At 55.8% G+C, this 11202-nt stretch overlaps 1 protein-coding gene across 1 annotated transcript in view; it reads left to right on the plus strand.

Moving 5' to 3' along the window:
- The first annotated feature begins 4882 nt into the window (after window positions 1-4882).
- LOC129544164 (heparan sulfate glucosamine 3-O-sulfotransferase 3B1) overlaps window positions 4883-11202 on the plus strand; it is a 43765-nt gene continuing 37445 nt past the window's right edge. Inside the window, exon 1 of the mRNA XM_055407328.2 lies at window positions 4883-5857. Coding sequence (XP_055263303.1) covers window positions 5310-5857 — 548 coding nt within the window. The 5' untranslated portion in view covers window positions 4883-5309. The remainder of the gene's footprint in view (window positions 5858-11202) is intronic.

Raw genomic sequence — 11202 nt, forward strand, 5'->3', positions numbered from 1 at the left:
TGAGGGGATGGGAGGTGAGAAGGGCTGAGGTTCAGAGAAGGCCTGGGGCTCGCTCTGTGTCCGGCTAACCCGCAGCTTCCTCCATTGTGACAAGAAGGAGGAAGCAGGGGTCCGGAGGAGTCAGGTGGGTGCTCGTCTGCTGGTGTAAAGGTGTGCGCATCTATGTTCTCAAAGAGGTTTTGAGAAATGCCAGATGGATCATAAGAAATGCTGTCTCAGGGGCCGGGGAAGTGGGCCTCCTGGGGACACGTAGGAGAGTCGCACCCTTACACGTCCGTGGAAGTTTGTGAAGGAAAAGTTAAAGCTGGACCCATCATCTCTAAGATGTGACCTCCTCCAGCGCGGGCTTGGAAGACTGAAGGCAGGACCAGCCTTGGAGAATTTCCACGGCCAGGAGACCTTGAGGGAGAAAGAGGGGGCTGATGGCATCTGGAGCAGAGGAGTGCAATGACAGCCAGTGGTACTGAGGCTCAGAAGGGGTGTGTGACTTATTCAAAGTCACACAGCTGGTAAGTGGCTGGGAACCAGATTAGGCAAAGTAATGCAACCCTAGTGACAAACTTCCCTGGTGGCTCAGACGGAAAAGAATCTGCCTGCAGTGCAGGAGACCAGGGTTCGATTCCTGCGTTGGGAAGATCCCCTGCAGGAGGGCAGGGCAATCCACTCCAATGTTTTTGCCTGGAGAATGCCATGGTTAGAGGAGCCCAGTGGGCTACAGTCCATGGAGTTGCAACTAACACTAACAGTGGCAAAGTCAGGGTCCTGGCAGGAAAGCTGTGGGACATCACCTGAGTAACGCAGAAGGACCACTTACAAAGATGCTGGAGGGGAAGGAGACCCTGGAGAGGGCATGTATTAGACGCTGGAAAGGGGAGGTGGCATCACCGCCCTAGATCTGCAGAGGCGAGCAGACAGCTATTCCAGAACCTGGTGACAGCAAGGCAATGTCGAAGGACTTCCCGCCAGGGCCTGTGTCTTGCAGAAGAGGGAAGCTGCCAGCCTATGACGACCCAGCCCAGAGGGAGCCTTCTGTTAAGGGAAGCCTGAGAACAAGGGATGGACACGACTGAGCAACTGAACTGAACTGAACTGAGGACAGGGAAGCTCCAAACCCAGAGCACAGGGGCCACTGGGAGGGAGCTGGAATCAGCGCAAGACCTTGAGCCTCAGGACTCCTCAGGACATCAACCTCCAGAGTTCTTTTCTGGTGTTTTGGGCACCAGAGTTCTTTTATCCTTAGGACAGGAGCAGTCATCTCTCTTCTGTGATGTGCTGAGGGTCCTCCTGAGACCTCAAACTGCCAGAGCCCCGGCACCGGGGTGATGGATCCAACTGAGGTCGCTAGACACACTGTCCCCCAGGTGCAGCTAGAGCGCAGCCTGGGAAGCCCTTTCCATTTGGCCCTTTCCTTCCCGCCACTCTTTCAAGGGGTTTCTGATGACCGGTCTGCTAGCCTGCCTCTAGCCCTCAGCTCTGATCGGCGCTCTCCGCGAGGACAGGGGGCTCCAAGGCGCGCCAGGGACAGCCTCCTGGGAGTTGGGGCGCCGCGACCCCAGCCCCCACCCCGCAGCTGTCGGAGCGCCCCACTGCGGGCGGGCATCTGGGCGCAGCGGGGCATAGGGTGGAGGGAGCTTGCAGCTGCCAACCCCGGGGTCGCCTGGCTGGGGGCAGGGAGGGGACGCGGGTTCCGGTGACAGGAACCGGGCTCCGGGCCACCAGCTCAGGCAGCCCAGGAAATGCGACCTTTGCGGCGAGCAGCTGGGGGCCCGGCCGGGGGAGCCGGAGGGTGGGCGGGATGAGCGGCAGGGGCTGGAGCCCAGAACCAGAGAACCTTCAGGCGGAAAAGAACACGGGGATCGTTTGGCGCAAGTCCCCAGCTTTACAGATGGGGGGTTTTAGCGCCAGAGAGCGAGCCGACAGGGTAGTAGGCAGCAGGAGGTGAAGAGGGACAGGAGGTGGCCCCTGGGGCGGCCCGTGCGTTTCTAAGGGGAAGGGGCTGCCTGCCAAGTTAGGCCGTCCGTGGTCCTAAGTGAGCACCCTATTAGGTAAGCGCAAAAAACCAACCCAGAGAAAACAGCCCTTCCACATGTGCTGAAATCCCATTCGCTCCTCTCTCGGTTTCTCGGGGGTGGCAAAACTTATGCATAAATGTACCCGAGGGCGGTCTTTCTCGCATCTGGGTAGCCGCGTGGCGTGGGGACCCAGCCCTGCTGAGCACAGGTTAAGGGCCGAAGCTCCAATTGGGGTCACGGTCGGCCGCGCCTACAGATCCTTGCAGGTTGACCTCGCTGATTGGGACGATGTGGGGAGACGGTTTTGACCGAGGGCAGAGCCAGCAGCGGCCGCCGCGCCCCGGGAATTTCTGGGAGCTCTTTGGGGCTGACCAGCCGAGTGGGAAGAAGGGTCAAAGCGCGGGGTCGCGGGGCAGGGCTGCTCCGCCCGGCCGAACTGCCCGCCGGGCGCTGCTCAGGCCAGGATCACCGCGGACATCAGCTCAGCGAGCCGCCCGTCGCTCGGCGGTGGGGATCGAACGCGCCTGGCTGGCGTTGGCGGCGACTTGGCCCGGGGTCACTCGGCTCCGCGGCTCTCTCCTGACAATTTCCGATGCCCAAGTCTTTCCACCCCCTCTTTCCCTTCGCCCCCGGAAAAAAAATCCTAAATATATCCGGCGAACTGACTTTTTTTTTCCCCTTCTTTTACACTGGACTTTGCTAACCCTCAGGACAGGGACCATTTTTAATTAGGATTATCGATTTAGAAAACCAAAAACAAACTATAACATTCACACCCAACCACGCCCAAAGTTAGCCATGTGGTAGGAGAAGGAAATGGCAACCCACTCCAGTGTTCTTGCCTGGAGAATCCCAGGGACGGGGGAGCCTGGTGGGCTTCCGTCTATGGGGTCACACAGAGTCGGACACGACTGAAGTGACTTAGCAGCAGCAGCAGCTACAATTCGTGTGAACACGCACAAATCATAAACCACTATCACCCACCCTCAAATCCACAGACGTCCACAAACTCAAAGCCGCCTAGAGATAGCAGTGACTTCATTTCCCGAAATATGAATTTGAGGAAACGCTTCGGAGACACTAACATTTTCCCTCTCTCTTAAAAAAAAAAGAAAAAGAAAAAGTTGGCCTAAGTTAATGCTCAGAAATACATTCTCATGTTTCAGAACTTTAAAATAAATTAGTAATAAATTAATGTAATTAAAAACTAAGGGGAGATAAGTCACTTCCGAAGGAGACGGGGAAAGAGCGCTAGGAATAAAATTTCTCTGCGAATATAAAAGGGGGAGGAATCCTATTCCTAAATTACTTCCCCCGAAGCCACTCTATAAGAAAATGTCTTGGGCTCCAGAGTTACCAGGAGGTCGCCCGGAGCACAGCCGGGCGTGGGGGCCGGGTGGGGGCAGCAGGGTCACCCGAACCCTCGGGGGTCGCCGCTCCCGCGCTCCGGCAGACTTTCCAACTTCAGAAGCTCACGACCGAGGGGCGTCCTCGATGTGTTCCCGGCGGAGGGGAACAGGTCACGCGGTGAGATTGCGGTACTCGGGGAACTTCCTCGGGAGCGGACAGCACGGCAGGGGGACCGGGGTTCGGCTGTTCCGCCGCCCGCCCGCGCGCACTGGGAAGGCAGCGGGGGCCGTGCTCAGCCTGGGGCCGGGTGGAGGTCGGGATCGGAAGGAACGTTCTGTCCCGGAACCACGCGGGGCCAAGAGTGGGAGGCCCGCTGACCCCTCTGGGGCCGAGTCTTTTCATCCAGAACTTCCTGAGAGCCGCTGGGGTGAACCGAATCTTCCAACCGGAACGCGGCGCGTCAATTCAGCAGCGAGGCCGCCGCCAGGCCGAGATGGGTCACTCTACGGAGGAAACTCTAGGAAAGAGACTTGGAGTGGACTTTAAGTGCAACTCTGGGATCGATTTGCTCCGAGTTGACTTTTAACATAGGAAAAACACCTAATACTTCGTGTAACAGGTCAGCAAATCAAACCGACTCCTGATGCAAGTGAATGTTGGCTTTGATATTTATTCATGGGAAGGGAAGAGAACGTTTTACAACGTAACCAACAACTCATATCCGGACAAAACTTTCACCCTCACTTTTCGGCGCCGGGAAAAATTCCCGCAGCCTTTAACTCCCTGTTAATTTCTCCCGACCTTTCTCCAGCACTTTGGGAAGCCAAGGAAGAATTTTTCCTAAGGTAGTTCCTCAGGAACTATCTAGCAATCCACCGATCGCGTTAACCTGCTGCCCGAGAGAGATCAACTCCCAGCAAAGAGTAAGAAGGAGATTTAAAAAATAGAAAAAAGTTCGACAGCGATTTCCACTTAAACTTCCTAAACCCGTGCCAGTTCCGGAAGGCTCCCCTCCGAGTCCCGGCGTGGGGTGGGCGGGCATCTCCGGCCAGACTCTGGCGCTTCCACCCCTTCCCTACTTCTAACGCGCGCACACACCACAATCCCGCCCGCGAACCATCTTCATGGAGACGTGTCCGCACACAGGGGCAAATGCAGCCGAGCCCAGCTCCTGAGGAGCGAGTGCGGAAGTGCGCGCGGGCGCCGGGGTGCAGCGAACCGAGGGTCGGTGCTTTCCCCGTGCGCGCGGTCTCTCCAGCATCTTTCCTCCCAGCTGCGCCTGTCACCAGCCCTTGGTTCCGCCCCTCCAGGCCCGCCCCTTGTCTCTCAGCCAATAGCAGCCCCCGATTGCTCTCCACCACCCCCCAAACCCTTTCCACACCCCCATGTTCCGGGAGCTGGTTGGCTGCCGAACCCTCAGCTAAGCGGCTGGATTTGCATGGTGCCCCGGGTTTCTGGTAGGTGGAGCGACCCATCACTCCCGGTGGCCGGGCCCGCCCACTCTGCCTCGGTCTCCGGCGCTCTTCCTGCGCAGTCCTCCTTCGCAGCCTCCGCTGGGGAAGCGCCGGGGCTGCGCTCAGAGCTCGGTTCACGGGACCGCGAGGAGGCAGCCCCGGCGAGCGGCCGTGCGGCCCGCACAGTCCGGTGGGGTCGGAACGCCAGAGTGCGGAGCTCTGCCGGCCCCGAGCGCGGCGTCGCAGCCCCAGGCGGGCAGTTGCCACCACCCGACCTTCGTTCCAGTTGTGGCTCCTCCCGGCAACATGTCAAAAGCCGCCGGCCTTGCAGCTGCCGCCGCCACCTGGGGCAGAGCAACAGCGGCGACCGCGGGCGCTCGGGGCCAATAAGCCGAACCGCCTGGCGTCCAGGGAACTCTCGCCGCGCTCCCTGCTCCGGCGGGCCCTGCGCCATGTGCTGAGCCATGCCCCTCGGCGCGCGCGCTGGCAGCGCATGGGGCAGCGCCTGAGCGGCGGCCGGTCCTGCCTCGATGTCCCCGGCCGGCTCCTGCCGCAGCCGCCGCCGCCCCCGCCGCCGGTGAGGAGGAGGCTCGCGCTGCTGTTCGCCATGCTCTGCGTCTGGCTCTACTTGCTCGTCTATTCGTGCGCCGGCTCCTGCGCCGCCGCGCCCGGGCTGCTGCTGCTGGGCTCCGGGTCCCGCGCCGCCCACGCCCCGCCGGCAGCGGGTCCCGACGGGCCTTCCCCGAGGCTGCCGTTTCCAGCTGCGCCAGCCACCCAGTCGGCTGCGGGCGGAGAGATGGCCGAAGGCGCAGTGAGCCAGGAGGAGCAGAGCCCCGAGACGCCGGACTCCCCCAGCCCCATCTCTAGTTTCTTCAGCGGGTCCGGGAGCAAGCAGCTGCCGCAGGCCATCATCATCGGCGTGAAGAAGGGCGGCACGCGGGCGCTGCTGGAGTTCCTGCGCGTGCATCCCGACGTGCGGGCCGTGGGCGCAGAGCCCCACTTCTTCGACCGCAGCTACGACAAGGGCCTCGCCTGGTACAGGTGAGTGTCCCGGATAGGGCCAGGGGCTCCAGCCGCGATCCTGACTGGAAGAGGACGCGGACGTGGCTTGTACACCGGGGAACTGACAGGGGTACAACTTCGGACTACCGGGGCGGGAAGGGGAGCCGAGCAAAGACCGCGCGGTGCTGGCCCGCAGCGCCGTACAGGGTTCGCCGGGCTTCGCTCTCGCCCCAGTCTGGAGACACTTCTCCAGGATATCTGGCGGCTCAGCGGCCCACGGTGCCCAGGGATTACCCCGGCGATCTTTCCTCAGGGAAGGAGGCCAGCGACTTGGGAAGGTGCTCAGAAAAGCGCGCAACCCTCTGGAGCCCAAGACATTTTCTTATAGAGTGGCTTCGGGGGAAGTAATTTAGGAATAGGATTCCTCCCCCTTTTAGATTCGCAAACGAATCTCATGGTTTTTTTTTCCTCTTGGGACGGTCTCCGTCCCAGACCAATTTCTAGAGCAGCTTCTGCTGTCCGGATGGGGATGGGGTGGGAGCGACGCCGTGCTGCGGAGGCCGCGGGGAGTCCGTTCACTTTCCGAAGGGGGTCAGACCGCTCGCGGCCCGGCAGCCTGGGCTCCGGAGGGCGAGCGGGCAGGCGCGCGGCGCGTGGAGCGGTGCTGGTCCCTGTCGGGCAAAGGCGCGCACTGCAGCCGGCGGGAGGCGCGCTGCTTTGAAGGCTTCCCGGCGCCCGGGGCACGGCTCACCGGTTTCCGCCTCCCCGGCCCGGGCGCAGAGAGACCCGGGGTAGGGACACGTGTCTCCGCGGGCCCTTGACGCGCCGGGGTGCAAAGGATATTCTGGGTGCATGGATTTGAGAAATGCGGGTTGCGTGGGCTTGCGTAAACTCGCTTCTCGAGTCGGGTTATGGGTGCGGTTCCAAAAAGACATTGTCCCCCAACCCCCACCCCCGGGGGTCATAATCACGACCTCTTACCAAGGCCTCCTGCAGTCTTTGGGGGTGAGCTGTTGGGTTGGTCGAGTTTCCGGTGAGGCGTGGGTGAGCAAGAAGTCCAGACTCCGGCCTCGGGAAGTCTCGTCGCCAACCAAAGGGTCCGGCCCTTCTCCCTGGTCACTGCCTCCGACCCCCACAAACTCCCTCGACTCACCGGCACCCCTCCAGGCCCAATCAGCTTGCTAGAGGCTAGAGATTTCGGAAAACAAAAGAAGAGAGTCGAACCAAACCCCATCCCTGCCCCCACCCCCTCTTTGGGGACCGGGAGACCTCGAAAGATAAGAGGGGGCTGGCCAAGCGGATTAAAACCGCTCTCTCCCCAGCCTCGCCCTCCCTCTCCCTTTTGTCCTAACGTTTTTATTATTGTCAGGAGTTGCCCAAGTCTCGAGGTTTAGCCAGCCGTGACTGTCACCCTTCCCACCGTCCCCAGGCCCTGGACACCGGTTGTTGCGAATGGTGGCTCTGGAGCTCTGCGCCTGGATGCTCGTCCCGACCCCGGCAGCTAGCGGGGGTCCTCGGCGCCCTCACCTGCGCTCCGGCGGGCGGCACGCTGAGGAGCGACTGCGCCGGCGCGTGCGGGTGCCTGGCTGGCAGATGCGGGCCGCGCTAATTGCCGGCTATTGTCATCGACTGTATTGTTATCATTATTCCAGCCACCACCGCTCCTCCTCCTCGGGGGATAATGATTCCGGGGGCCGGGGCAGGCAGGCTTGTTACTAGCGCCCTCCAGGTAGAACCCATAGGAAGCCGGAGGCAGTCCGGTGTTTTCGGAGATCAGATGCGCCGGGGGCTGGGTTGGGAGGAACTGGCAGGAAAAGAACTGAACCCTTAATGTCTGGCGGTTCCAGCAGCACCTGGGCAGGCAATGGAAATCCCCACAGGAAGACTCGCGCAGGCTCCTGGGCGGCCGCCCTCCACCTGCCACGTTCCTTTTGATTGACTCAAAATGCTGAATAAAGAACGAAGTCGCCCTGGAAAGGCTGGCCGCGCGCCTGCAGCCGCTAGCACCGTGGCCCCCGGGGCGGCTGGGCTTGGGGGGCGCGGGGGCTTGGCCGGGCCTCGGGGCGGGAGCGGGTAGAGGGGGCGGGCGGGAAGTGCCTTCTCCCCGGGCAGTCATACTCGCTACACTGATGGGCCGGACTGTCCGGCCCGGAGGCCCAGCGCCCGCGGCGATGACCCCGCGGAGCGCGGCGGGAGAAGCGAACTGTGTACGTAGCAGCTCACCCCCAAAGCTGGGTTCCGGGGCTGCCTCGATCCGCGCGGGGCGTGGCCGCAGGGTTAGTGGATTAAGGAATCTTTTCAATGCCATCTGCTTACTTACAACTTTTAAATTAACTTGGAATATTCTGAATGTCTGGGCAAATGTGTGGACTTAATTATTTTGAAGGCGGCCGTTTTAACTTCAAAAACAGACCACACCGGGAGAAGCAGCCTAACCCAGAAGGCTTTTCCTAAAATCCAGTGTCCAGGGAGCAAGCCCCCTTCTTCCCCTGCCCCGCGGAGTTTTGTCCGCGGGCTCCAGGCTGCTGCTCGCTAGAGGAGCTCTGCTCGACTCCGTCTGTGCCATCAGACACTGGATTGGAGAAGAGTATAAATAATAATTAGCCAGCGTTGCAGTTCAGAAGCAAGTAGTTAAAACAAATCCTCAAAGCTGGAAAATAGGAAACAGGGGAGACATTCTGAAGGCAAGGATGGATGGTTGAATCCAAGGGTCAGCATGGTCATGGGTTGGAGAAGGAGATTCTGCCTGTGTCTGAGCGAGCAGTTAGTAAGTTTCAGGGATTGATACACAGCCCGGATGCGGGCCTAACCGGTAACCCAAGGCCTGGGAAGATTTTCTTGAAGGCTCCCAAGTTGATTGTAGTTGCTTTCACGTGGCAAAACGAGACACCATCAGCCCCAACGGGCGGGATCGTGGTGGGATAGAGCCCACAATGGTGGCGATGTGGAGCTGACCTGCCATCCACCATAAGTTGGGAAGTTTGCCATGTCCTTCGTGGGTGTGTGCTCAGTCACTGCTTTCTTCACTGCTGCCCTTCAACCTAAGAGTTTGTTTTAGTCGGGGATGCAAACTCTTCTGGGTTTATTTTTGCAGTTCATCACTCAGCTTACTCTTGAATCTGGCCTCCCAAATTTAGCAGGTACTTATGTCAGACACGACTGAGCAACTGAACTGAACTGAACTATGAGGATCCCACGGGACGGGCTTATCAGTACTTCTGGTGAAACTGGCCCTTACCTTCTGTTGCAGGGGGTGATGGTGTTTGAAAAACAGAGACAGGTGGTTTAAGAGAACCTCACACTTGCCAAGATGGAGAAACACCCACCCGGTACATTTAGGCTTTCAACATTGATTTAAACTGTGAACAATCAGTCAGTCCTGTCCGTCTCTTTGCAACCCCATGGACTGTAACCTTCCAGGCTCCTCTGTCCATGGGTTTTCCCAGGCAAGCATACTGGAGTTGGTAGCCATTTCCTTCTCCAGGGAATCTTCCTCATCCAGAGATGGAACCCAGGTCTCCTTTATTGCAGGCAGATTCTTTATCATCTGAGCCACCAGGGAAGCCCAAAATTATTCTTTAATAAGTTTCTCTTTTTGATTTGGCTTAGGTTTCATAGGTTGTCACAAATTTGAATGACCTCAGTTTGGGATTTAAGTTAGCCAAATATGGTGTAACTATTTTTTTTTTTTAATATATGGAAATATTCCTTAGACTTTCCACCTTGACTCTTCTTTCCATGTTTGGCTATCAAAACTAAACTGACATTTTAATGCTGTGGCCACATTAAAAAAACAGCAGTGTATGTGTGTGTAGTTTAGTAAGGTCGGCAGCTAACACTTACTGAATGTTTTCCCTATGAGCCAGGAACTGTTTCAGGTTTTACCGGATTAGCAGATTTAATCCTCATCGTGAGCCTGGGAAGCCTGTACTTTTGCAGATGAGGAAACATAGGCACAGAGGTTAAGACACTGGCCTGAGATCTCACAGCTAGAAAGTGGCAAAGCTGACACACCAACCCAGGGAGTCCTGCTCCAGAGGTCACTCTGCGCCATTCTCCCTTGCTTAAGTGACAGAACGTGATATTGGTCATATGTGATGAATTCATAACTGAGTTGCTGAGTTTTTTTTTAAGGGTTTGAGTTTTCTGTTGTACCTCCAGTGACCTCAATGATGGTTGCTCACTTTGTCATTCAGTGTAAAAGAAGAACAGCTCCAGAACAGGAGAGTAATAGTAAGGACATCCAAAGTTGGTTTATAACCAGAGCGAGGGTAATTACATCACCCAGGCAGTTTCCTTTCTCTGCTTGCACCAGACAGTGAGAATCAATGGAGTCATTAAAATGACAAAAATACCCTCAAGCATAAAGACAGAGAAAACACGGCAAGTGTCCCCACTGAGAGTAAATTTATTCACCTCCATTTGTCCTCTTTTAAGGCTGGGAGACGTGGGAGAACACAGGGTTAAATGAGATGTTCCAGAAACTCCTGGAATGAATTCATTCATTTAAAAAAGTATAGTGCTTCAAATCAAGACTGAAAACGTGGACTTCTTAGCCAGAAGACCATGACAGAACTTACATTTTGAGTAGCGTGCTTTAGTATTAGAATCTAAAACCCAGTGACTTCAGAAATCTGTCTGGAAAGCGTATAGCAACTTTCCCTACATTTTAAATTTAACAAATGCTGAGAAAACTAACTTCTCCCCTCTTTATCGAGTCTGTTTTCAGAAACTTGGTGGCAGAGACTGTTTCTGTCTTCCCTAAGGGAACTTTAAGATAAGACCTGATTGGGGATAATCTTTTTTGAAGTAATTGCATTTTTTCATTCCATGAGTTTAAATCAAATATGCAGCTCACTTCAAGCTGCTGAGTGAAGATCAAAAATCTACATTTATATGCAACAATTTGAAATACAAACCATCTTGTTACAAAGCTGTCAAGATTTATTAGCAAGACAGTGTAGCATGTGTTGGATTCTGTTTTCAATTAGGCACCTAAATTAGACCATAAAATGGTTGATTAATCTTTTACAAGTTGAGGGGAAAATATAACATAAATTAACCTAATCATAAGTGTTTTCCCAGATGCTCTGAGTTAATAAAATAGTCAATATTAAATAGCAACCTATTTGTTTTAGGTAAATAAAATGCTGAATGAAGTTCATGAATTAAATTACACTTATTTTCCAAATGATATGCTATTATTGAACTCATCTCTAAAAATCAGGTTGCAACCCACGTTATTAAAAATATGTATCAAAATAGAATACTGCAATTTGACTAAGCTACTAGATTTTGCTTTTTTAATGGAGCCAGATTATTGAAAATTTTCAACTTAATGTAGACTAATATTTATAAGTATTTATCATTTATAAATATAAATA

The sequence above is a fragment of the Moschus berezovskii genome, chromosome 20, assembly GCF_049115385.1.
Source record: "Moschus berezovskii isolate FMDL1 chromosome 20, NW_MosBer_1.0, whole genome shotgun sequence".
NCBI lineage: Eukaryota > Metazoa > Chordata > Mammalia > Artiodactyla > Moschidae > Moschus > Moschus berezovskii.